The following is a 27,985-nucleotide window of genomic DNA, read 5'->3' on the forward strand; positions in this document are numbered from 1 at the left end:
AACATTTCATGTGAAACAAAATACATATTAGCCATAATATTGTATTAATTTGAATCTTAACAGCTTAAAATATTTTACCAAAAAAAAAAACAGCTTAAAATATTTCACCTCCAAACAGAACCAAAATACGGTTAAATTAGAGAGACTAAATTTAGAAACTAAATTTTGGAAACTACATATAAGTTGATAATTGGTTTATTATTAAATATTGATAGACAAACTCATCTCAGTTGGTAACATATAATTTAGTTTGCAATTTTAGTCTCTAATTTAGTGTCGCTAGCATTATTGTAACCTATTTTTTGTCACCTCTGCCGTCTTTCTTACTCTCACCATCCACCTTGAAATCATAAACACACACGACACGAGTCATGACAAACACACTCTCCCTCCGGGATCAGATCTGCCCACAGGCCCTCTCGCTCCCTCTCTTTCTGCAATGGAAATTAACTCATTACTTCCCCCAAATTGAAACCCTAATTCTCCATCCAAAACCCTAATATTCCAACCCCCAATCATCAATGGAGCAGCTCAAGACCATCGGCCGGGAGCTCGCTATGGGCTCCCAGGGCGGCTTCGGCCAATCCAAGGAGTTCCTCGACCTCGTCAAGTCCATCGGCGAAGCTCGATCCAAGGCGGAGGAGGAGCGCATCGTCCTCCTCGAGATCGAAACCCTTAAACGACGTCTCTCCGAGCCCGAAATCCCCAAGCGCAAGATGAAGGAGTACATCATCCGCCTCGTCTACGTCGAAATGCTCGGCCACGACGGCTCCTTCGCCTACATTCACGCCGTTAAGATGACTCACGACGATAACCTCCTCCTCAAGCGCACTGGTTACCTCGCTGTTTCTCTCTTCCTCAGTGACGATCACGATTTGATCATCTTGATCGTCAACACCATCCAGAAGGATCTCAGGTCTGACAATTACCTCGTCGTTTGCGCCGCCCTCAATGCCGTTTGCAAGCTCATCAACGACGAGACTGTGCCTGCCGTTTTGCCCCAGGTCGTCGACCTCCTCGCCCATCCCAAGGAGGCTGTCAGGAAGAAGGCCATTATGGCGCTTCACCGGTTTTATCAGAAATCGCCCTCCTCTGTTTCGCATCTAGTGTCGAATTTTCGGAAGCGCCTTTGCGATAACGATCCGGGCGTCATGGGTGCCACGCTCTGGCCGCTGTTTGATCTCATTACCATCGATGTGAATTCTTATAAGGATTTGGTGGTCAGCTTTGTCAGCATTCTCAAGCAGGTCGCCGAGCGCAGGTTGCCCAAGGCCTACGATTACCATCAGCTTCCGGCACCCTTTATTCAGGTTTTACTTACTATGATTGGAGCTGAGCTACTTTATGTGTGAATTTATCTTTTTTGGTATAACAAAGTAATTGAAATATAGCTCTCCTAAGTGTAAAGCGATGTAATTTAGTGATTGAATTTGACAATGCAGATTAGGTTGTTGAAGATTTTGGCATTGTTGGGGAGTGGTGATAAGCAATCAAGTGAGAGCATGTATATGGTAGTCAGCGATATATTTCGGAAGAGCGAATCCACAAGTAATATTGGAAATGCTGTTCTTTACGAGTGCATTTGTTGCGTTTCTTCCATATATCCTAATCCTAAGTTGTTAGAACAGGCTGCTCAAGTCATCTCAAGATTTTTGAAGGTTTGAACTTTTTGATCTTTTTTGTTTTTCAGTGTAATTTTGTGCAAATTATGGTCTACATCTAGACGTTTAAGAGGGTTAAACACCAATTCATGTTAGTTATTTTGTGGACAGAGTGACAGTCACAATTTGAAATATATGGGCATTGATGCCCTTGGTCGACTGATAAAGATTAGTCCAGAGATTGCCGAGCAACACCAACTAGCCGTCATTGATTGCTTAGAGGTATGAGATTCTCATTTAGTTTTAGGTATTCTGTTTTAGAGTTGTGCTTGTAACGTTTTAAGTTAAGTGAAGTTTGATGTGCATGATGCAGGACCCAGATGATACTCTGAAGCGAAAAACGTTTGAATTATTGTACAAGATGACCAAGTCCTCCAATGTGGAAGTAATTGTGGATCGTATGATTGATTACATGATTAGCATTAATGACAACCATTACAAAACATACATAGCTTCTAGATGTGTGGAGCTTGCAGAGAAATTTGCACCAAGTAATCAATGGTTTATCCAGGTAAGTGTAATACATGCTGTAATTAAATTCTAGTTCTGTTAGGGAGCAATTTTGTTAATGCTTATTGAACATCCAATGTCATTGTCTGATATGTTTTCACTGCAGACCATGAATAAAGTCTTCGAACATGCCGGGGATCTAGTGAATGTTAAGGTGGCACATAACTTGATGAAGTTGATTGCCGAGGGATTTGGAGAGGATGATGATACTGCAGATAGTCAGTTGAGATCATCTGCGGTATGTAACTTTGATTTTGCACTTAGGTTTATAACTGTTTCATTCAATATTAATGAAAATACACCCTCCTATAGTTTTATTTGATTTCAAAGGTTCCCATTAAACTCTAAAGGATAATTTGTCCCTTTAATTGTAGATTCCTCGAATAGTCCCATAAATACTCAGACCATCTACAATTGATGGGAAAGCATGGACACATCATTTTAGAAGGATGCGTTACTTCAAAAAATTTGATACATTAACCTACAAGGGCCATGTGTTCTAATTTGTATGAAATTATGTAACTTACCCTCAAGCTTCTGTCTCTTTTTACTCTCATTTCTCCATTATTTTTTAATCTTCATCTGTCTCCACCACACTACCACCACCTCCTTGTCTACCACTGAACTGATAAGGGGAAATAATGAGAAATTAGTGTATACCAACACCAAATTATGTATAGGGGCAATGTGGAACACAACCTGCAATTCAGGGGCATTAGCAAACTTTCTCGTATAATGTATATTGTAGCCAACAATAGGCAACCTGATTTTTGTTGCCAAAGAGTTTGTTCTTTGAACTATGTTGTAGTTATGATGTAGAGCGATGGTGGGTTGTTTTGCAAAACCACCACTGGACCTATGTATTTTTTATTCTGACCTTTTTCACCTGTCTAATGCATATCTCCTATTCTTTTGAGGCCACAGAGGTAGATATTTCTTTGTGATTTAGTTTACCTCATTGGGAAAGAAGCATTACTTGTTACTGCCTTGTTCATTGATTGGGATGAAAATTTTTGGGGTTGCTAAATCACTAAGTTTTCGTTTGTTTGCCATTAGTTCAACAATCCCCATTAAACTCAGCAGAGAAGATATTTTGCTGCAGTTACCTTTTTTCTTTACCTTATCTAGCTTTAAAAACATTGGAAAATTATATCAAAGTAGCCTGTTTACGATATTTATGCATTGCTTGCTTCTGCACTCTGTCATTCACCAGTTCCTTTATTTTTCACTTATTGTGTATGGTAAAGAAAAAAATTTCTTTGTGTGCAGGTGGAGTCATATTTACGCATAATTGGTGAGCCAAAGCTTCCATCTGTATTTCTTCAGGTACATTATCTCCTCTTTACTTTTTTTCTTCTTTTATGTTAATTTTTTAGAAAGAATTTTCCTGTCGATGTCTTAATTTTAGTTGATCTCAGGTTATTTGTTGGGTTTTGGGGGAATATGGAACTGCTGATGGAAAATATTCTGCTTCCTATATCACTGGGAAGTTATGTGATGTTGCAGAGGCATATTCAAATGATGAATCCGTCAAGGTATTCTTCGAAGTCAGATTTTCGTAACTAGAGTTTGCATTGTCTGAATTTGTATTTTAGTTTGAATGGAAGGGATTTCCATGCTTCTTAAATTTGGATATTAAGTCATGGTACCAAATATTTAAGATGCATATTAGACTATGACTTCCATTTCATTTCCTTTTCCAAAAAATATGTATTTTTAAATTGTTCAGAATAAGTTATACATGGCAGCAAGCTGTTAACATCTACGAAACTGAATGATTTCGTAATTCAATAACTATTCCCTTGTGAACATTAATTTGCTTTGAGTTTTAGTTAGTTTTCTATGATGAATCTGTGAGCCATCTTCTGCTTATGATTTTGAATTTTATTTTTCTGCTGCCTTTTGGTAATACGTTTCAATTCCTAATTGCTCAATGACTGCATATTTTGAGTTTTGGTTTCCATTTGGTAACCGGATGGTGATTCTATAGGTTTTCACTTGGCTGGGGAAGCAAAATGCTCAGTGAGATGAATTAGTTATTGATTTTAAACTTGGACATACTATTGGCGCTTTAAAGTGGCATATAGGATATGCTGGCTTCCTTTATAAAAAGCCATTGAACCTCAACTTTGTACAGTCTTTCATGTTAATTTTGTATGTTTAGCATGTGCATGAAGTACAAACATCTGCTTATGTTCTTGTGTCTTCCCTTAGTGGCTTAGGCATTTTGATTCTATGATTATAAATATCATACCAGAGCTCATCAGACAAGTATTAGATGCGGACTCTCAACGCGATTTTGTTTTCCTTGATTTCTCTCAAATTAAAATATTTATTTAAGAAAAAGCCATCAAAAGTACAATTGTGGACAAGAAATCCACTCTCAAATTACATCAGCTAGAATTGTAATCCTCTATTTAGATTTTCATGGGCTGAATGGTGTTTCTGTTTTTCTCTTATCCTTTTTTTGAAGTTATAACAAAAATTAAATGCAAAAATATTCTATCTTGTATGTTATCTGGTTGAACTTTAATTCTTTCAATTCATAGAAAATGCACCATCCTTGTTGTGTTTATTTTATATGTATGCTTATTTCTTATTTGTTGAAACTGAAGTGAGCATGTTCTTCTTTTACAGGCTTATGCTGTTACAGCAATCATGAAAATATATGCATTTGAAATATCCGCTCAGAGAAAAGTCGAGATCCTACCCTGAGGTGCATTTAATGAACTCTTTAATCCTAACTTCACTTTTACAACAATATCAATTTCCATGCTTATAGTGTCTGCTTAGATTTAAACATCTTCTCATAAGGATCTTCATTTGGTAGCATGCTGTAGAATTAAGGATGCATGTAGTCATACCTTTCCTAACCTTTTAACAATTGAATGCCTATCTGACAAGAAACTGAATCAGTGTTGGATTTTCTTTTCTAATCAATGTTTTTTTTTCTAAATTTATTTAAATTTTGTTGTTTAAGGATGGTGTACTCCTTCTGTTTTTAAGAAATTATAATTTGATGGCTGGACTTGGAAAAGTTCGAAGATAAATCTAGGAGAGATGTTTTAGAGTTGTACTGATATGAATAGTTGTACATTGAAATTCTATGGACAGAACTTATAAGATCACATTCATCTATCATTGGTTAGCTGTAGTGTTGTCATGTTCATTTTGTTTTGGCTCTTCATGGAGGTACTTTTCGATTGATAAAAATCTTTATTCCCTTGCAGTGTCAGTCTTTGGTGGAAGAATTATCAGCTTCTCACTCAACAGATCTACAACAGCGTGCATATGAATTGCAAGCTGTCATTAGCTTAGATGCTCCTGCTGTTGAGAGTATAATGCCGCTAGACGCAAGTTGTGAAGACATTGAGGTCATATTATCTACTTGTGCTATGCTTTTATGTCTTATCAAGTATTAAGAATTACAGCAGTCTTACATTAAGATTGTTGAGCCTTTTACTGTCTTATACAAATGATTTTTTCCATGTTTAGAGTCCAATTCTGATAGACATATTTTCTTTTATTTTGCAACGTCCATTAACATACCCTAAAAATAGGATTCCATTGATAGTGTCTAATAAGACAACTCAAAGACATTGTATAACTTTCATTATTTTCAGGTTTGTTGTACTAAATTATTTGTTTGGTAAGAATTTTTTGAGATCTAATAGATTTAACCCTTAATTATTGTAATGTTAGTATATGAAAAGTGAACTGATGTATTTGTCTCATAAAAATGTATTTCTCAAAGCTTATTGTAATGCGACATAATTCACTTTTCCAATTCAAATCTCTCATGTTTAAAAATCTTGATGAAACGTAGTTCAATTTTTCACATCGTGACGATGTATGTGGTAGTGTTTCATGGATGCATTCTCAAAAATCATGATGCAAAATTATTCATGTTAGACAAGAATATATAGATTCTGAAGAATGTAACGCACAATACAAAAACTAGGAAAAACGAACATGGATCCAAATGAGACTGCTTGCTTGCTTGCTTGCTATTCAAATATGCCCCATATGTCTTTTATACATCGAGCAATCAGCTCCCCCTCCTTTTCCATTTTCATTTTTGTATATTTTCAAGTATATGTATGGAATGGATCAATATAAAGACAGTCATCTTCAGGTACCAGTTGCGATGATCTCAATTAATATTATTAAACTGTACATTGGAAAACATTTTGGAAATCTTGGTGTAAATGAAGAAAACTTCACAATCGGTTTGTGATTAGAATTTCTTACCTTACCAACATGGGTGAAACTTGGTTGGTACTACCTGGATGCTGAGCAAGTGTTTCAACCAAGTGTTTCACAATCGGTCTGTCCTTCCTAGTCCTTGCATCTTATTTCTTCCCTTTAGTTGTGGGTGTTTTTTTAAAAGGTTTTGCATATTTCTCCGTTATTCTGGAAAACCTTTGATTTGGGATTCTGATCTGCATATACACCTTCTCCTGTAGAGGTTATTTATTTATCTAAAATAAAGATTACATATATAATTATATATGTACTAATATCTTACTAATATCTTCACCTTCTTTTGCAGATTGATAAAAACCTTTCATTCCTCAATGGCTATGTCCAAGAAGCACTAGAAAAAGGCGCTCAGCCCTATATTCCCGAGAATGAGCGCTCTGGAGTGTTAGATGTCAGCAACTTCGGAAACCAAGATCACCATGAAGCTTTAACCCATAGCCTTAAGTTTGAGGCGTATGATCTTCCAAAGCCAGTAGTGTCATCAAGAGTTCCCCCAGCTGCAGTTGCTTCCTCAACTGAGCTTGTTCCAGTGCCAGAACCATCTTATGCTAGGGAGATCCGCCAACCTGCATCATCGCCATCTGTCTCAGATGCAGGATCGTTGGAACTTAAGCTACGACTTGATGGTGTACAAAAAAAATGGGGCAGGCCAACATACTCCTCTTCTGCATCACCGAGCTCGAACTCTTCAAGTTCTACTTCCCACAACACAACGAATGGGGTCACACAAGTAGATAGCGTGGGCACTTCAAATTCAAAAGCACGTGACACTTATGATTCAAAGCGGCCACAGGTTGAGATTTCTCAAGAAAAGCAGAAGCTTGCCTCTTCTCTGTTTGGAGGCTCATCAAAAACTGAGAAGAGGCCATCTTCTACCAACCATAAGGCGTCTAAGGTGGGTAGCCATGCTTCAGAGAAGTCCCAGGCGCCAAAGGCTGCAGTTGTACACACTGAAGTTAATCATGAACCTGTTCCAGACTTGCTCGACTTGGTGACTCAACTAGTTCTGCTCTGTCTGTAGATCCTTTTAAGCAGTTAGAAGGGCTTCTTGATCAAACTGATGTTGCGTCAAATGTGAATCATGGTACAGCAAAGACACCTGATTTTATGGGACTATATGCAGATACATCTGTCAGTGGGCTCAGTAGCAGTGTTGGGGATCTTTTGCCGACCAACAGGGATGAGTTTAATCTTACATCTGAGTTATCAAGTGCTACAAGGACTGCTCAAGGTGGGGTAACACAGATTAATAAGGGTCCTAACCCTAAAGATGCCTTGGAAAAGGATTCACGTGTAAGGCAGATGGGCGTGACACCAACAAGGCCGAATCCCAACTTGTTTCGAGATCTACTTGGCTAAACTGTTCAAACAGCGGAACTTTGGTCATGATTGTTCGTGAATATTTTCTGTGGTCTTTTGGAGCGGCTGCCTGTATATGATAGGAAATGCTACTCATTCATGAGTTTCAAAGCCAGATGCAGAATTGTAGAGACACCCGTATGGAGTGAAAACCAAAAAAACCAGGTAGAGGCATCATGTATTTCCTTGGATATTGTTTTGAGCCAAATCAACATGGAGAGTTTTCTTTGCGGCAGCGTGGAGGGGTTGTGGCGGGTTTTTCAAGCACCCGTAGGAATCCAGTTGTGTCGTGCATGTGTATTAAGTGAGTTTTTGTTGCGAGTTTTACTTAAAGTTGTAGACTCTAGTAGTTGCCCTTTTGACATTATTGAGCCCCTTTGTATTTTTTGGCGGATGGAATTGAACATTCAAACACCTAAAAGCACCCGGTCAAATGCAATGACAGTGAGTAATAATGCTCCTTGGAGAATTCAGAAGCTATACATCCTCACTCCTTTTTACACCTCTTATCCAAACTCAATCGCATCTTAACTTTCCTACAGAATGGCGACTAATGTGCGTACGTAATACTTTTTTAGAGGAAATTTTTTTTGTTATGTTAATTGCTTAGGGCGTAAGGTCTAGTTCTCAAGGTCCTCGTAATGACATTCTAAAACTCTAAACTCAAAATTATCAGCCCCAAACATTAACGGATATTCAAATACCACAAACCCTCAGAGTCAACCCCGGGCTCTGAAGGGCCTTATAAAATCTTAAAAAGAAAACCCCGGGCTCTGAAGGGCCTTATAAAATCTTAAAAAGAAATAAGCTTGAGGACGAGATGGTAATTTCACACGTCTTCACAATACATTGGGAAGTATTTTTCCTAGAATATTTAGTTAGACATGGTATTTTTCTTTAAATATGATAATTTTCCTTAAAATATAGGCCCAACTTGATATTTAATATGAATTTACCTTTTAATAATCATATTGGTTTCACATCTTGTTTAATGGATGGATATACTTGTTTACCTTTTACTTCTTCGGTAATCATACTTTTTTTTAAGTACAACGATATATTTTACACTAAGAGGATGATGAAGTTCGGTTAAGCCACATAATAGGTAACTAATTTGATATCGAATTTGTCATTCACAAGATTCGAATATAAGACCTCTCACTTACACGTGAAGATGAATATTATCAGACCGTAGTATTGAATAGTCCTTCAGTAATCATACTTGTTTCCTTATCACCAATGATTTTATTAGGGCCAGACTTGAGATTTTTGGGGCCCTAAGCAAACCATTGTTACGAGGCCCTTCAATTCATTGATCTTTCAATGCATGCATAACAATCATATAATTTGTCTTTTTTTGATAATTAGTTCTTAAATATATTATCATATCATCATTTATGAATATCTATACTGAAACAAAAAAATAACACGCTAAACAATATATCTACAACAATATACTATAAATTCAAGTTTACCTAATTAAAAAGGATTAAAGTCATAGTTTCTATATGCTGACCTTGAATTGCAATCTTCTAAACCTAATTATATATTTTGATTCGCTTCTTCACTTGTATAGAGAGACTTAGAATTTGAAAAAAAAAAGAGATAGAGAGGAAGTGACACTACTACAAAATAGAGCTTTCATGACACTTATTAAAATTTTTAATGACATTTATTTATTAAAAATGTTATTAAAATAAATGGATGACGCAACTTAAAAAAAATCCACGGAAGCATTTAAAATTTCAGAAGAGAGCGAAGATCCCGCAACTCACAACTTCCTCACGACTCATTCACTCCACTACCCAACCCCCATTCAGCCAACTCCCAGAATGCAAGATCAAAGCTCTCATTCTCCTCTCTTTCTCTCTCGCTCCGCAGTTCCAACCCCGATTCCCTCCGCTCTTCCTCACCCTCCTCCCGTCGCGTCCTCCACTTCTGGTAATTTCTCTGCCCCGCTTTTGATTTCTCTGCTTCTCGCCTTTGTTTCTAGTGTGATTTCAGTTTTGTTCTGGTTTTTAATTTCAGTTTGGGAATGTAGGGTTTCTGGATTTTTCTAGAAGAACAACAGGGAATGTAGGGTTCTGTCTCACTCTCTCTGTCTCTCTAGGACGCCCACAGTTTTCATCAACCAGATTGATTGTTTTCCTCAAATTTCCCTCAAAAGCTAATTGTGTAAGGTAAGTTTGTTGGAATGGTTATGGGTTTTCTAGCAAATAATTTCTATATTAATCTGTTTTGTGAAGTTATATTGATTACTTTGAGCTATGTGGCTGGATAGATTTTAGTTTAGCCTTGTCATTTGCTAAAGTAGTTTCTGAACAAATTGATTACTCTGAGCTGTGTGCGCATGTGTGTGTATGTGTATGTGTGTGTAGAACGCTATTTATATAGAATAAAGAGACCCTAATTAATCCAGTTAAGCAATTGTAGTATATTGTGCATGCACATGCTATAATTAATCCACTTGAAAAATGGGGATCCGAGGGTTCGATAAAACTCCTCATAAGCTCTGCTTCTGTTTATAGCACACCACGTGTTTGATAAAACTCCTCATAAGCTCTGCTTCTGTTTTTTATCTTTAGCTTGCAATAGTTTATATATTGTGCAATCTCATTATATGTGTTATTCTAATATCAATCAATATAACTATTTTAGAATGGATAAATCTTGGATGTCTATGGATAGAAGGTCACAAATGTATTCTGAAGGGGTTGAAAACTTTTTGAATTATGCTATGCTTCACGCTACTGATATTAACTACATACGTTGTCCGTGCCTAAAATGTGGTAACATCAAATCAAGGACGGTTAAAGAGATAAGAGAGGATCTCTTTTTCAATGGTATAGATCAAAGTTATTGTACATGGTATTGGCATGGAGAAGCTGTTCCAGATAGTAAGAATGAGAAAATGAGTAATCGGGAAGAAATAGTTGAAGATAACATTATCGGGATGGTGGAAGCAGCTTATGATCATTTTGCTTCAAATCCTGAACAATTTGAGAAGTTGTTAGAGGATGCAGAGAAACCTATATACCCTGGTTCAAACTTCACAAAGTTATCAACCTTGGTCAGATTGTACAATATAAAAGCAAAGAATGGGTGTAGTGATAAACTATTTGCAGATTTACTAGAATTTTTAGGAGTATTGCTGCCACAGAAGAATGAAATACCCCCCTCTGTGTATGAAGCAAAAAAAACATTGTTTATTTATGCTATAATCCCGACAATAGTTGATTAATGAAATATATTTTTTTTAAGGTACAACAGTGCAAGCTTGCTATAGACACTGCTAAGAACATTGTTGCATATGGATCAGTCATCCCATTAGACGGGCCAATACATGGAATTCCACTTGGGCCTAAGAACCTACGTGTTTCTATTGATTTAGCAATTAAAGAAGATGCTCTTCTTCCAATACCTAGTTGTGAAGCTGTGAATATCAAACAAGCAATTGGGAGTCACGTAGCTTGGCCACGACATCTTGTCGTGATAAATGATGAGGTACTCCTATGTGATTTTCTTATGAATATGTGGAAAAATTAATTATAGTACTAATATGTCTCATTTCACTATATTTATCTATCTATGCAAAGTTGAGAACGAATCCACCCCTCAGGCAAAGATCCCAAAAACAACCTTTGGCTTTGCGTTCACTTATGCTCATAGCTCAAAACATGCATAAGGATGTTACTGTACCTATCATTATGGAATCTGACCTATTCGGAAATGAGCACACAACATTTATTGGTGGAGATGACATCATTCAATTTTGTTCCATGGCTGAAATATCGACTGTTTGCATTTCAATTTACATCAGGTTTGACATAATCTTAAATTTATATACAATACAGTCTATTGCATGCACCCACATTGGGTAATGATAAGATACTAATTGCCACATTTTTTGTAGGCAACTTTGGTCAACGTTGAAGAAGAACAATCTTGATGGAAAGTTTGGATTTGTAGATCCTGGCAGAATTTCTCAAAAGGCTGGCAAAAAGGAACAAAGATCAAATGCACTGGCTCTTAGATTACAGAACTGCAAAAAAGGACAATTAATTTTTGCTCCGTATAACAAAGGGTTATTAGTACTATGTGTTTTGAACTTTTGTTCCTAACAGATCAGTAGTTGACCATTGTGTGATAAATAATGCAATTATTTATGTTTTGTAGGTTTCATTGGTTGTTGGCTATTATTGACCCCTATGAGGAACTAGTGTATTATATGGACTCGCTTAATTGGATACAGATAGATCCTGTAATGAAGAACATTGTTGAACTGTAAGTATTTGGATATACGTTTGTCTTTATTTAATGCATTTCAAGATTTGTATATATTTCATGTGTTATTATCCTTTACGTGCAGAGCATTGAAGATGTTTAAAGCTCAAAAGGGAATAAAGGGTCGAAAAAATATTAATTGGAAAGTAGTACAGGTAAGGAATCTTTGTCTCACGGGATCAGCATGCCTGTAAGCTTCTCATTATTCTTGATAATATTTTGGTGGTGTTCTGGAATACTGAATGGTTTTTAAAGTTACGCCAAACGATATGTGGAAATGATTATTTGAATTGCTATGGTCATGATATGCAGTGCCCTTTGCAAGAAGGAACTGTAGAATGTGGATATTATGTGATGAAATACATGAAGGAAATCGTTGATGATCCGAACTGCTCAATTATTACCAAGGTTAGTACTACTGTTACAAAGAGCACTTAAGCGCGTGTATTCGCTTGACATTTTATTATCTCTATATCGAGTGAAAAAAAAAAAAAAAAGAACACATCAGTGAAAAATACGAGTACAGAGCCCTTGTTCTTTTTGGGCTAGTTGATGCTAATTGACCACTTCCTTATTAGTTAATGATTGAAATTAGTTTTTGTTGTAACATGTTCTCTTTGGTTGTGATTTGTTGCAGTTCAAAGAAAAAGCTACATACACTCAACAGGAAATTGATGCATTAAGAATAGAGTGGGCTGAGTATGTTGATGACTTCATCCCAATTGATGAAACACTAGATTAGCTAGTTTGGGAAATTTTAAATTAAGTGAACTTATAGTTTTATTTTAGTAGGAAACTCTACACATTATATTGTCTTTTGTAATACTTCGGTACTGGATGACGTTGGAGTGCTATAGTACATGACGCTATACAGATGTCATGTTTACTGTACCATGACACTTATTCCTCTGTTTATGACACGTATTTTGGTCTCCAATTGAAATAGATGACACACTTTTTTAATTCAATGATCCTTGTTAGGTGTCTCTAAATGCTATACATGACATTGTGCGTATGTCATGATTAGTATACCATGACGCTCATTCCTATGTTTATGACACTTATTCTGTGTCTTAAATGGTAATAGATGACACAAGTTCTTAATTTAATGACACTTATTGGGCATCCTTAAAAGTAATACATGACACTCTTTCAACGTCATAAAAAATATCTTTAATGACACCCACAAAGATGACGCTAAACCCTTGTGTCATTAAACTTTTAACATGACCCATAAAATGCGTCATGTATGTAAAAATTTGTAGTAGTGTGAGAGAGAGAGAGAGAGAGAGAGAGAGAGAGAGAGAATTGCAGAGGAATGATGGTGAATGCTAGGGTTCATACTTACTTTAGAGAAGAAGCCAAGCCAAAACAATTACATTTACAATTCGTTCCTTTGTGTTATTAGGGGTTGTTTTTGTCTGTCTTGATTAAGTAAATCAAGGCCTACAAAGCAAATTCCTAAATTGGCATGGCCCTCTTAAAGGTACATGGTATGGCATATTCCTAAATTGGTATGGACCCTCTTAAATGTACATGGTATGGACCCATTTTTTAACATAAAAAAATGTAGAAAGCGGGGTACGTACAGAGGGTTCAAACCATGAACCTTGAGGGAAGAAGCTTGCATATTTTCCACTACACTACTTGTTAGTTTGTAATATTCTTTCTACATTTACTAAGACGAAGGCGAAGAGTCAAGGGTTTCTGGACAACGGTCTGGGAGCCATATCTTCACTGTGGATTTTGATAGTCGTTGGCGATTTGGAGGAACTAACCTCGTTTCAGCTGTGAAGCTTCATAACGACAACCAAGAGGTTGTCTTGTTTCAGCTTTGGAGCTTCATAACTCCCAGAAACTGAGCTTCAAACTCCCTTAGAGCTTTAATCGAGATCGAGAGGTCTTGTTTCAGCTGTGGAGCTTCAAACGAAACTTCAGACCCAATTCTACCGATACACTCGAATCGTTACAGCCGTTCGATGTTGGTAGGCACAAGAGAAACGCTCGTTGTAACTCTACGTTGGCATTGTTTGGTGCCTATTGTGAAAAAACTGTAAAATGTCCATACACAGAAAGTCACTGAAAATGTGTTTTATCCAGACTTAAAAATTAGCTGCTGCGGGAAATTCCAATCCACTCCCTCCACAACATGCAGGCAGACTTTTGCTATGGAGTTCGATCGTTTGTAAGGGTGAGGTTTAATGATATCTTGTGGTAGTTATACAAATAGGTACAGTTATCACTTACAAATCAAAATCAAATGTATTTAGCACTTCTCTGTTTTATTTTGACTCATATGTATCCATGTTGTGCAATCAATTAGATTTACACACAAGTATATACCAAAAACGAAGAAATAACGCTTTTTTTTTTTAGCGATATTATTAGTGGGTTAAATTGTTACTTGTTAGGGGAGAGAGAGAGAGAGAGAGAGAAAAATTAGTTGGGATTGAACTTACGCCGAGAAAATAGGTATGAGTTATATTGGCATAAGTATGATTTTTTTTGGTGGTCAATGCGTTAAACTACCATGTGCACGAAGAAATACCATTGAGTGAACCCAACAAAATTATGTGACAATATCTAAAAACTTGTAAAATGTAAGAAAACTGAATTACGTTCCGAAAATTCCAGCAAAACACTGATTCCTAAAAAAGCGTGATTAATTTGAATATTCGAACTTGGAAAAAAATAAAAGTTATAATTTCAAATTCAACAAATTAATTACCTTTTATAATTACAACAAAAGTTATAATTCCCTTTTACATTTTCATTTTTATTTATTTGAAATACTCTGTTCTTACCGTCAGGTGGCTGTCAATTATTACTAGTTTCACAAGACCGTCAAAATAAAAAGATAAATAATTTACCAAAAAATAAAATAAAATGATAAATAGGAGAAGAAATTAGTAGCCCTAGCCAAAAAGAAGAAATTAGTTGCTTGATGCTCACGTCGTCTCTGTAGGTAGCTTCAATTCAAACCCTAGACGACCGTTAGAAGGCAGAATATCACCGACTACACGTCTTCAAAACCCTAAGCCACCCAACACACACGCACTCATACACTAGCTTGTTTGCGTTCACCACTGATTCTCCGCAACAAGTTCGAAATCATGAAAAGGAAGGCCGAAGAAGAAGAGCTGGGGAGGTTGTGGGGCGACGGCGAGGAGTGGGAGAGAGGAGATTTGCTCGGAGAAGGCTGTTTCGGGTCGGTTTTTCTTGCCTTTTCCAAGAAAAACAAACCCATTGTTAGTGCTCGTCCACCACTGCCTCCGGTCATGGCTGTCAAATCTGCTGAGCTTTCCCATTCCGAGTCGATTCAGCACGAGACGGAGGTTCTCAGCGAAGTAAAAGGCTCCGCTTTTGTGATTGATTGCTTGGGTGAAGAAATCACAACCAGTGAGGATGGCGATCAGATGGTCTACAATTTGCTGCTCGAATTTGCCGCAGGGGGAACCCTTGATGGCCTGATCAGGAGATTCAAGGGCCGGGGTTTGCCGGAATCCGATGTCATAAGTTACACAAGGTCAATTCTCCGAGGGTTGATACACATTCACGAGTGCGATTACGTCCACTGCGATTTAAAGCCGGAGAATATTTTGCTTGTGCCTGTTGCTCATACTGGAAGGTTTGTGGCCAAGGTTGCAGATTTGGGATTGGCTAAGAGAACCAAAGAGGATGTGGGTGGATGGAGAGGCACTCCGAGGTATACGGACCCGGATGCTTTGATGGATAACGTGCAAAATCAGTCCTCCGATATCTGGTCTGTTGGTGCCATTGTTCTAGAGATGTTAACAGGCAGCCCCCCTTGGGATGTGAAGCCCGGCTCCGATCTTGAAGACTTCTTAGACATGGTTTCTCAAGAAATTACCCCCAAAATTCCTCCCGGTATCTCAAGTGCGGCAAACGATTTTCTCAAGTGTTGCCTAGCCATCAATTCTTGGGAAAGGTTAACTGCTGAACAATTGTTGTTTCATCCTTTCATGGCTGAGCCACAAGTATCCGAAACATGTCATTCTTCTCTGGGCTATGCCGTTGTTCCGAAAATTCAGCCCCCAGTGGGTTTAGTAATACCAGCCGGACTATAGAAGCCCTCTGTTATGTCACAAGTGAGTACAAGTCTGATGTTCTGATCTTTATTGTTGTAGTTCTTATTTCAAGTTTATAACCACAGAATTGCACAGATATTGTAGTTTTTTTTCCCCCTAATTTTGTCTACTTTTATTAATCCTGATTGTGCAATTGTGCAGCCATGGCCATGAATGGCTAGTTGTGGTGATTATGTTTTTTCCCAATTGTTGATTGATATTCTGTGTTTTGGCGCGTTACTAGATTTGAAGCAGAAGTTTCCCATTATCGACCTCAAAGCAGCAAAACTACATCCAGGCCCAAAATTTTGGTTAGTATGCTGTTGTTGGGAAAGTTACCATCGTAGTTTTTATCTATAATTCTTCGCTTGCTTAGGCTATAGATAGCAGAGAAGTGCCGGCAGCAAGCAGAGGCACATTAATCACATAGGACTAGGCGTGAAAAGATGATTTGAGATGCTATGCACCAGTAAGAGTGAAAAACAGCAATCTGAGTACAAGGGTTAACAGTTTCTACTTTTTTTAATTTGTAAGTCAGTTCTTTATCTACCAAGAATCAAATGTAGAATGCTTTTATACAAGGAACTAAGAGTGTATTTTGTGGAATAACAGAAGATACATGAAGCCTCATTATCACAGAATGAAAGTATAATTACGTTGCAGAGCAGGGCTAGATACAGTGTTGCAAAAGAGGACGAATAGACACCTAGATTTTGGTAGGTCTTGCTTCTAATTTTCTTTGGCAAGCTAGTCATAACTCTTGTTTGTGTTTACAAAAACCCAATTTTTGTTTTAGCTTGCTAGTTCTTGTATTTGACTAGTGTATGTTTGTTATTGGTCGGGTCTTACCTATGTCTTAAACTACCCCAATTTTTGCGTATTTTACTGAGAGAAGGGGAATATAAACTTACTTGTTCTTCACTTCAAAAAAATAAACTTATTTGTTCTAAATCTTGAAATGTTTCTAAAATTTAAATGCTTATCCGCTTTTTTAAACGTGATTTGGTTGATTCAAAAGATAAAATGAGGATCACTTGTGATATTTTCGTGATGCTTAAAGCTTAAAGCTTTTGGTTCTTCCTCTGTTCCTTCCGTTGCTTCTTTTGTTTGGTGGCTCTCTATCTGCAGTGTAGTAGGTGCCATTTTCTCTGTTTGGCTTGCAGATTTCAGTGGTCTTCTCTGTTTTGTTCCTTCTAGTTCAGCATTTGATCCTGACATATGGTAAAACAATTATTGGTCATCACCATAACTCTCATCACTCTTTGGATACAGAGAAGGCTGCTATTCTGGAGTCCAAGAGGACTGTTACGTATGATCCGTATTCCACACTATCTTATTGGAATAAAGTCACTGTTATCTGCAATTTCACCAATGTCAGCTGCAATAAACTGCATTGTCCTGCAGAACTTCTTCTGCAAGGGTTAAGAACTTGTAGGGCAGCCTTCACCTGCCATTTCTAAATCTAACATTACTTCTCAACTTACTTAATTTCTTTCGCTAGCTGATACTTTGTTACTGACTTTTTGACTTGTTTGGTTGGGCACTAAACCTTTTGTTCAACAATCCCAAGTTAATTTAGCACATTTTGCAGAAAACTAAATCATGAAAAGTAGCAAATAGGAGGAGGTGAAAAACATAAAAATGATAAGATTATGTAGCTAAGAGCAGTTGGAATTCAGAATGCTGTTATAGTTGGAGCCCCGACCCTCATTTTGAAATTAATCACTAAGATTTGATGAAACAAGGAATATTAACATATTTGGTGGTTGAAAATGATTAAAAATGATCGATTGTGGTGTTTAGTTACGTCATGTTTTGTAGCAAAGTTTTTGACTTCTGAATGCAATCATAGTTACTTGTTTCTCAAAATAGAATCAATGAGATTAGATGAAAAGGTGGTTTAGAAGAGTTGGATTATAGAAGCGAATCTGCTTTCTTTGCTGAAAGGGTAGCTATCGTATTGTTCTGCACTCCAGTAGTTTTAACTTTTAACTTTTAGTTCCTTTATTTTCTCCAGCTAATCCATGGATTTGCACAAAGGATTCAAAATTTTGTATCCGAAGTTTGTTTAGTTTTTGTGAGTCTTATTATTGCAGGCACTATTATGGTCTTGCCTAACTATTGAATTTTAGCATTCAAAGTGGAGCAGTTGGTTCATTATTTCTCTTCCATGTTGTTGCTTGTGTCCTAAATCTTCCAATTTGTTGCAGTGTCCTTCTACCAGATTAGTTTTTCCCATGTTCTTAATTACTGACCTTTTTTTTGGCTGTGCAGGATCATATGGACGCCTAGCTTTTGGTTGGTCTTGATCCTAACTTTCTTTGGCAAGCTAGTAGTAACTTTTTCTTTTTTTATCTTCTATTCCGTTTTCAATGACCCTAATTTTTGCCTACTTTGCTTAAAGAAGATTATACAATTGTTTGTCCTAAATCCCGAAAGGTCGCTAAAATTTAAATACTCGTCTACATTTCTTAAAACATGATTTAATGGATGGAAAGTTAGAGGTGGTAAAAGGTGCAGTGCAAATGATGTTTTTGAACTTTTGAGAGAAATTATATAGTTAACCTCTTTATTAAAACAGAACCGCTGAGATTTGATTCTACAGGTTTTGATCTCTGTCTCTCTAGCGTGCACAATAGTAGGTGCTATGCTTGGAGTATGGTTTTTCATGATGCTTAAAGCTATGATCTTTTTTGTTTAAGTTGTTAGAGAGTATGAATCCCACATCAAGGAAAGGAAGAACCTTGCATGTGCTTGTAAGTAATTGGGCTACTCTCTATATTGTCAATTGGTTTTATCGTGGATCCTCAACTTCTTTCATGAAAGCGACTCACTGTCTGCAAAATAGTAGTTTTAATTCATTCTTGTGTTTCCAGATTGCAGCAGTCTCCTAATCTATTGGCTTTCGGTTCGCTGCTAATGTGATGTTGTCTCTGTTTTGGCTTGAAGTATCTCACTTATATGTATTCAATCTGAAAAGGTAATCCTAACTCTTGTTATTGTTTTCAACAACCCAACTTTTGCCAATTTTTGCTTTAGATTGCTGGTTCTGTATTGACTTGTTTACATCTGTCGTACGTAGGTTTTGTCTTAAATCTATATGTATTTTCAACAAACCCGACTTTTGCTTACTTAGAGAAGAAGAGTATATAATTCTTTGTCCTAAATCTTGAAAAGACTACAGCTTGATAACGCATCTGCTTTTTTAAAACGTGATTTGGTGTTTGAAAAAAACATGATTTAGAGGATGCAAACTATAAAAAATGATGGATTTAACGTTAATCAAGGCATATTTTGTAGCAACGTTTTCGATTTGAAGTCTCTTGAGTGATTACGGCGATTGTAGTGATGTCACTATAATGTTTGATCACGTATCTAGTCCCAAAATCCCTGCAAAAATTTCAAGTGTAGTTAGGGACCTTCTTAAGAGTTGCCTTAGCACGAGGTCTTGCGAAAGGTTAACTGCTGAGAAGCTATTACTTCATCCATTTGTTGCTCGACCGCAACCATCAAAATCAGCTAGTCGTACGAAGATGGAGGTGGTGAGATCTTTGAGCCATGCAGGTTTTTACAAAAGCTCCGTCGTTGTTCCGAGAATTCCGCTCCACCGGCACCGGGTTCTGAGATAGCAGCTGGTTTATACAAGTTTGATTTGAGAAAGTAGAATGTGTAATGGCTCCGTGTACCACCAGCTTGGTGTTATTATTTTGAACTCTTGAGTGTGAGGAGGGCTTGCTTGTAATGAGGGATGGTATTGTGAGTAATGACGGTGCTGCGATCATGATTAGGATGAATGAATGAATATTATTCTTATGTATTCAAATTCTTCACTTGCTGTTAATGAGGTTTGGCTGTGTAAGTGAAAGGTTATAGGTTCGGATTTCTTGAATGATAAATTCGATAACAACTTAATTGGTTGACACATTATTTGACTTACCCCAAATTTCTTCGCCAACTTAGGGTAAATAATATAGTTGTATTGGAAAAACAAGAAAGTAAAATTCGGAAAAATTAATAAGGGTAAGATACATTTTACACGTCAATTTTGGGTCAAATAACAAACTCATATCTCATTTTTCAAACATTGCAATGTCATACATTAGCTTACGAAATAGTTACAATGTCAAACCTCCGTCCCTTTCTTCATCAATTTGTCTGTTAACTACTGATGTGGCAGGCACCCACTCATAAATTACAATTTGTTTGATTAAAATTAATGAAAAAGAATTTATCCCCGAGAATTCCTTCTTCTTTCTCACTTGTCGGGATGTTTTGTTAGGGTTTTTGATATATGTTTTTTTGGTTTGGGAACGATAACGAAGGCTGCAAAAACATTCTTAATATATTAATATTAATTAATTTCTCAATGCAGTTGGGTGAAAGTAGGCCCACGATTGCGATGTCAGCAATTAACATACCAACGTATAAAGAGAAGAAAGTCTAACATTGCAATGAACTCGTAAGTTGATACGTGACATTACAATGTTCAAGAGAATGACACTCTCAAACTGGGATATCAACTTCCCCTTCCAAAAACCTGCATCTCTCTCTCTTCGAAAGCATACCGCATATGGTATATTTTTTGCAAAACTTCTAAACCGCTATGCTGGGAACTACACCAGCCCAATTACCCAGAAAGCTAAACTGAGAAACAATCTTCACCTAATTGTAACCATTCCTCATTTATGGGCAACGCCAAGGAACTAGCAACCGCCACTCTAGAAGATGACCAAACGTCGTCGAGGTCAATCTCGAAACTTCTAATAGTATCATTGCAGAATGGAACTAGAACCTCCTGCAGAACATAAAACATATCACTGCTCTAGGGATACTATAACACACCAAATATGTAAACCCAGGGGTATAACGTCCACACATCTCTTAAATTGATGAAGGGCTAACATCTAAACGGCCAGACGAAACTAAACTTTGATGAACAAAGTAGTTGCCTGGTCATGACTCACCCGAGTCATCGCCAGAAATCATAGGCAGATCAATTAGTTTGGTTTAGCTAAAGCTGAATATGTCATGAAAAGAACTTTTGGGTCCGGTTGTACGAGGGTTATATAAGTAAGGAAACGTCTAACTGTGTCTACATGGACCTCCAAACTTCAGTACAACAAATGGGTTACGATCAGAGCAAACGTTAACAATGAATAATCAAGAAGTAACTAAACTATAATTCCATCCATTTGTTTCCTAACACAAGTACATGACTTGCCCACTAAAAACAGAGCAATACCATCCTATAACAGCATCTCATGATATTATTTATTAGAAATTCAAGCAGATTCCAAATACGACGTTTCATGAATCCGTAGCATAAGCATCTTCTTACACATATATCCTAGATTGCATTTCTGAATTGCCATGCAGAGAGTTTTTATATAAGAAAAAAAGATGGGAACTTAAAAGTAAGCAGGCATGCCTCCCCTAAAGATTGAAAGATAAACAAAATCACAGTCATGTTAAGTTCAAAAGCATATAACATGATGGAGATTCCAGACTTTAACCAGGATCATGTTTGTCGGCACCATGGTAGTCTGTTGTTGGAACCTAAACCATCGACCAGAAATTGAAAGACAAAACAACAAACTACAGCTATGCTACATTCAAAAACATTTAAACAAGATGAAGTTCCAGTTATTCGAACCAGGATCATGTTTGTTGGCACTGCATCAGCCTGTTTTAGAACCTACACGATCAACCAAAATAACCCCGGCATTTTGACGATCCACATAAGCATTTATTCTTCCTGTTGGGTCCACTGTTACTGCCAGCTTCATTAGAGCTTGAACTCCCATAATCATATGTCAACTCTGTCATCGGGGGAACGTGTCTGATGGCATAAAAAGCAATATGGACAAAAGACTGATTGTTGTGCTCATATACAACTGGTTGCCAAAAAACATTTGGTGAGCAGCTGTGATTAATGAACCGACCTACATTCCCAACATTCTTGGCACTTATGATCAGGCGATATGGAATGTTATACTCCTCAACATCATTAGGACTCTCCTCTATTAATCCAGGTTCATAACTCCACTTGAATGATTCATAATCACGGCCTGTGTCAAAAATATATTCATCATTTTCCCCTCCCTCCTCTTTCTGTTTTAACTTCGCTTCATCTATAACCTCACCAGCATACTCACAAATAAAAGCACCAGCACGAATAGAATCCCATGACCGGAGGCCCCATCCCCTATCCTTTGTCTTAAACACTTCCAGCCGCAATTTTACACCAGTTTGGGATACTCGGTTTTTGCAGTTGGGAGTGCATGGACACGTAGGACCACATTCATGTAACAATTGTTTACGGCTGACTAGAATCCCATTGCTAGTATAAGGAAAATCACCTCCATTTTTCTGAATGCAAGAGCAATTCGTATCACCTGGCTGGCATGCACTGCGGCAATTGCATCCAAAAGAAGGTGGCATTAGACTGAATGACTTAGTATATTTGAGCGTAGGGAAATAAGTGAAAGAAACCAGCGCCTTCTCATTATCAACCTCATTTACAAGGGAAACAGGTACAGGTTCAGTCCCTGAAGTGAGGTCTTGAAGAACAAGTCCAGCCCTTGAGGAAAAACCATCCTTCCACTTACGAATAGCTTGCCAAACAGCAAAAGCTGGTGGCTGTCCAGGCACCCTCAACAACTTGTACTTGAATATATTGCAACCAGCTTTCCCCCTCTCTGTCCATGACTCATGAACTTTATATAGGCCATCATAGACATAGATCTTTATTGTTGAACTAACATCATCTTTCACGCCCCGAATCACTCGTACTTCATTTCCATGATGCAAGCTTCTCTGAAGAGCAAGATTACCCCTTTCAAGCTTCTGATCAGCAACCTCCCTATCTTTGTCTTTGCTGTTGCTATTTCCACCCTGACCACTGTATATCAAGACATCGCTGGCCTCTGCCTCATCATCATAGCCCCCTGAAGATACAATGCTTAAGGCCACTGGATCTTTGTCACCATCACCATTGCCAGTCATGTAGTCAATTCCAGCCATAGATGGAGCATGTAATCCGACCGCACACATTTCCATTCGGAAAAAGAAAATGTCGCCAATCTCAACTCCAGGGATAACCCCAACTCTCCTCCTCATGTTTGTCCGAACCTTTTTGCTCATCACGATGCCACCAGCTTTCAAATCTGCACGCTTAATAACGCCAGTTTTCGATTCCTTGTTATCTTCAATCTGGCATATCCTTCTCCGGAGTGCATCAAAATTCATGAGCACATAATTAACCAACTCCCTGTTACCATCTTCAATTTGAAATGAACTCATAACAGAAACAAAGGTCACACCTGACCCATTGTTTGTTAACGAATCACCATCTCCATTTTTCTTGGTCTTCTTCCGATATGAACTAGCTTTTGTGGTCTTCTTTCGAGACGAACTAGAACCTACATGAGGATCAAAGTACCCATCTCCATTGGAATCCTCTGGAAAGTCATCGGCGCCAGATGAGGCTGGGGCTCTATATGACCGGATAGGAGCGGGCATGGGACCGGTTGGCGTCCTCATCTCACTATTTAGATCAGGTGAGGCCTGGTAGCTTGGCGGTAAACCAAATGGGTAAAATGGAGGAAACCCATTAGGGGTATTGCCAAAGGGAGGCATGCCCGGAAAGGATGGGGCCTGAGACGCAGCCGGGAACACCGGCATCAAACTACGCAAAGGTCTAACATCCAAAACCCTTGACTTATCAAACCCAGCTGAAGGAGGAACGAAGTTTTGGCTGGACCCTCCTTCCATTACAAACCCTTGTTCACAAATCAACACAAAACCAAAGTCTTTCGCTTTTTCGACAAACCCGAAAAGCCCTTTTCCTTAATTTATCTTCCTTCAACTTCTGGGTTCTTGTGATGGTTCTCTAAATTTCAACTTCTGGGTTCTTGTGATGGTTCTCTAAACTCTAAGCCCCAATTTGATCATCTTTTTTTTTTTTTTTTCAGAGAAAAAAAATAGAAATTTTCACTTTAGACATGGATCTCTGCAAGACAACATCACAAACGACGCTACACATTACTGAAAAGTTTCATAATTTAAAGAGTACAGAAAAACTCGAGCTGAAATCTACAGAAAGTGAGATCTAGAACATGGTACTGAGATGGGTATTTGGCTAAGATTTAAAATATTGGCCAGAAATATTCAAAATTAAGCATCAGATTTACATGCATGAATGCTTCGGTGGGAAAACAAGAATTGTAAAACCATTGTCACTCACCTCTTTTGCATTTTCAGTTGAGAGCTGGGTATTTCTCCGTTGGCGACTTTCACTTTCAGAGTTAGAGAGAGAGAGAGAGAGAGAGAGAGAGAGAGAGAGACGCACTACCTCAGTTCCGGTTTCTACCTTTTTTACTGGGTCCAACTTTAAACCGTCGTATGTTGCTATGTTTTGCCAAATGGTGTCCATCTAGACCAGTTTACACTTTTAAAAGTTTCCTCATTTTTCGCTTTCTTAAAAAGTAACATAAAAAAAGTTTAACTGCATCTAGACTAAAAAATTTGGGATCATTTGTAAAATGAGTCATTAGTTGCGGAATCATACCAATTTAAGATGTTCGTCAGTTTTAATGTCTAATTAGAGGTTAAGTGTTGATGTAGCATATACTGAATTCACATTTTAAGTACACGTTGATCGTCAATTTCATAAAATAATTAAAAGAGTAAAGCATTAAACATTAAAGTTAACAGTTGACGAGTGCTTAAAATGTGGGTCAAATCTATGCTACATAAGCATATAACGTCCAATTAGATTGTAAAATTGACAGAGATGTTAAATTAGTGCATTTCAAAAATCACATCGTGTAAAATACAAAAATTGGAACCTCATGACTCATTTTGCAATTGACCCCTAGACCTTCTGGTGTATAATGTAGTTGACCCGAAAGCAAAATCATGAAACTAGTCAAATTTATGTGGCTTCAATGCTATGTAGCACTCAATGCTATAGGTATATTAGTCATTAGATTTGATTGCCACAACTGATGAATCTTCTATTTTTTAACTCAGTCATTCATTCTTCATATCACTTAATGCTACACGTACCATTGAAGAAAAATTGTAAAGTTAGTATCAAAATTAACTCTTGTATTAAATTGTTGATTTGGTCCCTAAAATATTACATGAGTAAAAATCAAGTCTCCAAACTTTTTTTTTTCAATAAGTTCTTGAATTCATTGAAACCTGCTACTTTATTCCCTATTAAAAGATTTAAATGAATTCTATGCAAATTTCCATCAATAGAGGTCACGAGACACATTCTAAAGCATAATAATGTCACTTCATCACCCATAAGCTCTTGACATTGCACATAGTTGCGAATCCACTCCTCTTTCCCCCAACTATTGAGTTCCGTCGACCATACTCCACTCTTCTCCTCCAACATTGGGGGTCAAAAGACTCAAAACTCAACTTGACAATAAAAGTATGTGCATTGAAGATAATTGGAGTCAAAACTCAAATCTTAGTTTTCTTAGTTGGCATTTGGCAAAAACTCTGTATTGGGTTCAAATCTCATATTGGAACCCAAATTTGGTCTCACTTTAGTTGAAAACTTATATGAGTTTCAAGTTGTGAAACCCAGTCCCTGATTTATCATATTTTGTATTATCGGACTTATGAAATTACCAAATTACCCTTGAGTTGACTTTCGTTGACCATCTCGTTGAAACGTGTAGTCTTAAGTTAATTAATTTATTCGTATCGTACTCATCGTCACGAACGCGTAGGTGCAAACGGATTCTAAATCAGATGTATAACTAAGGTTCTACGTTCGAACCATTGAACGTTTTCGAATATTTGTGTTTCATTTTATATGTTCTTAAATTGTGAACCAAGGCGGACCCACTTGAGATTCTTGTCCCCTTATATTTTTACCCAATCCAGATTCCCCTTCCTTTTTGGATATTTTCTTTATAACACACTCTCTCCCCATCACTTTCTCTCCATTTTACCTTAAGACTCCCCTGAGCTTTCTCTTCTCTGCAAACTCTCCCTATTCTCTTTGAGCTTTACTCACACAACAACAACCACAAAACTCACTGGTTGGATGTAGACCTCGAAACCCCAGGCCAAAACTTGATACTTCAATCGTGACAGTCACGGTGCACCCCTTCTCCGACGAACTCTGCAATGATTTTTCCAACATGGGTAAGTTCCTAGAAATCTTTAGGATGTGTTTTAAGGTTAAATCGAGGCTCATTTTAAGTTGTACACACTTGTTAAACGCAGATATAGCTCGAAGTAAGCTTTTCCCAGTTTTTCAACGAGCACTGCCACTTTCGAGGCGTTTTTCAGCCAGACCACAATGAGTTAGTCGTCGTGCAAGGTACCATTCTTTTCATCTCGTTGAGAACTATGTTTTTCATTTTTTAATCACTCGATTTGGTTAAGTATTAAAGAAGTTATGAGAGTTTGAAGGTTTGCCCATAAACCTAGCGATCCACGGCCTAAAACCGGGTCGACCCAACCTGATACCCTTAAACTCATATCCAGAACCCAATTACTACCCGGGCTAAATCTTAGGCCATGCAACCAAGCCCAACCCAGAAACAAACCTAACCCATAATTAAGCCCTAACCTAAAACCAAGCCCTAACCCAGAACCAAGCCCAAACCCAACCCAGAACACAACCCAGAACCCAGAACCAAGCCCAAACCCAGAACCCATTCAGTGCGTGGGTTCGTGTGTTAACTTGCGCATGGGCATACATAAGTGCATGTCTTAGCCAGTGTGTGGAGCACACACGCCTCCACTAGAGGTACCGTGCTCTACCACCATCCACGATGGCGACCGCGACAGCTGTGGATGCAAATTTTCGCCATCTTTAGTCTCGACAAAAATGCACCTGCAAAACAATCAACGCCTTTGATTAGAGACCTAAGCCTCATGCGCCCACGAGGTTGGGGGGGGGTTAGGTCAACGGATCTCCGATGCCTAAGCTAGTTTCTTTTAGAGAGTAAAGTGTTTATGCTTTTTAGGGTTGCAACAAGCTCTTGAAAATTGGTAGAATATGGGGTATTTTTAGGGTTAGGGCCGACCATATAATGTTTAATAGGGAGATATTCTCTAAATATTCCCATGATATTTAATAAGAAATAATCTCTTGAGATAATGGGGTAATTATCCCTAATTGACTTAAATTAGGATTACTTACTTGATTGGAGCCAATTTTCGAATGGGAATGTATTAAAGATAGGATTTGGGTAATTAATCCTTATCTTTAATTCCTTGCTAAGGGCAGGTGAGCTGTAGGCAGTCGTAGTTAGTTGTTGAGATCTCTAGGGATGTGAGCTACGCATGGGAACATCTGAGAAGCCTGCCCATTTATTGAGGGCTATCTTGTATTTCTTGAATAAATGTCCACATGTCACCTTTAGAATTTTTGGGATTATTTTAGGCTCCACAAATACCCCCACACCTACTATGCTGCATGCAAGAAAAGGATAATAGGTGTAGGAATCCCAAGCTACTTAGGCTTGTAGAATTGTTTCCCAGTTTGAACTTGATCTTCTTTCTTGATTTGGAGATAGACTTCTTCTAGGAAAAGGAAAATAATTATTCCCAATACCTGTTTAATTCTGCCTTAAGCAGAGGATTAAATAAATTTGAAGAACAATTATTATCACAACAAGAAAGAGAAGCCAGAGGAAATTTTTATTCCCCCTCCCCTAGCGTTTTTCTTTTCTTGCCTTTGCAAAGAGTTGTTTCTCGTTGTTCTTCTTATTCTTCATGCCGCACCAAGGTAAGAAAATTTTTAATTTTCTTCTTCTTGAATTTTTTTTGGAGTCTAGGGAC

The 27,985-nt window shown here is 37.6% G+C and overlaps 3 protein-coding genes across 4 annotated transcripts; 2 read left to right on the top strand and 1 right to left on the bottom strand.

Annotated features, from left to right (window-relative positions):
* The first annotated feature begins 368 nt into the window (after window positions 1–368).
* Window positions 369–8,295, top strand: LOC103946159 (AP-4 complex subunit epsilon). The gene is given in 11 exon segments (XM_048572650.1): window positions 369–1,310; window positions 1,443–1,658; window positions 1,773–1,883; window positions 1,975–2,172; window positions 2,278–2,409; window positions 3,441–3,497; window positions 3,590–3,706; window positions 4,809–4,882; window positions 5,398–5,545; window positions 6,724–7,420; window positions 7,423–8,295. Coding segments are annotated over 11 exon segments (2,910 nt in total). The 5' UTR covers window positions 369–521; the 3' UTR covers window positions 7,794–8,295.
* A 6,656-nt stretch (window positions 8,296–14,951) lies between these two features.
* LOC103946160 (mitogen-activated protein kinase kinase kinase 20-like) lies at window positions 14,952–17,693 on the top strand. 2 transcript variants are annotated; one of them, XR_007253987.1, is made up of 3 exons: window positions 14,952–16,186; window positions 16,410–16,694; window positions 16,778–17,693. XR_007253987.1 is itself a non-coding variant. In XM_048572797.1 (2 exons), exon 1 carries the CDS (start codon window positions 15,191–15,193, stop codon window positions 16,163–16,165), a length of 975 nt encoding a protein of 324 aa, XP_048428754.1. In that variant the 5' UTR covers window positions 14,952–15,190; the 3' UTR covers window positions 16,166–16,186; window positions 16,410–17,693. The 2 variants fall into 2 exon arrangements, 1 of the variants encoding a protein (XP_048428754.1); XM_048572797.1 differs by having other exon boundaries at window positions 16,410–17,693.
* Window positions 17,694–21,573: 3,880 nt separating this feature from the next.
* LOC125471851 (histone-lysine N-methyltransferase, H3 lysine-9 specific SUVH3-like) lies at window positions 21,574–24,574 on the bottom strand. The gene is made up of 2 exons (XM_048572709.1): window positions 24,411–24,574; window positions 21,574–24,176 (listed from the first exon to the last, which is right to left on the bottom strand). The coding sequence occupies exon 2, from the start codon at window positions 23,936–23,938 to the stop codon at window positions 21,869–21,871; it is 2,070 nt and encodes a 689-aa protein (XP_048428666.1). The 5' UTR covers window positions 23,939–24,176; window positions 24,411–24,574; the 3' UTR covers window positions 21,574–21,868.
* Window positions 24,575–27,985: the final 3,411 nt, after the last annotated feature.

Source organism: the organism of the source record quoted next, unplaced genomic scaffold (genome assembly GCF_019419815.1).
Source record: "Pyrus x bretschneideri cultivar Hongxiangsu unplaced genomic scaffold, Pyrus_bretschneideri_v1 Contig62, whole genome shotgun sequence".
NCBI classification, from domain to species: Eukaryota; Viridiplantae; Streptophyta; class Magnoliopsida; order Rosales; family Rosaceae; genus Pyrus; species Pyrus x bretschneideri.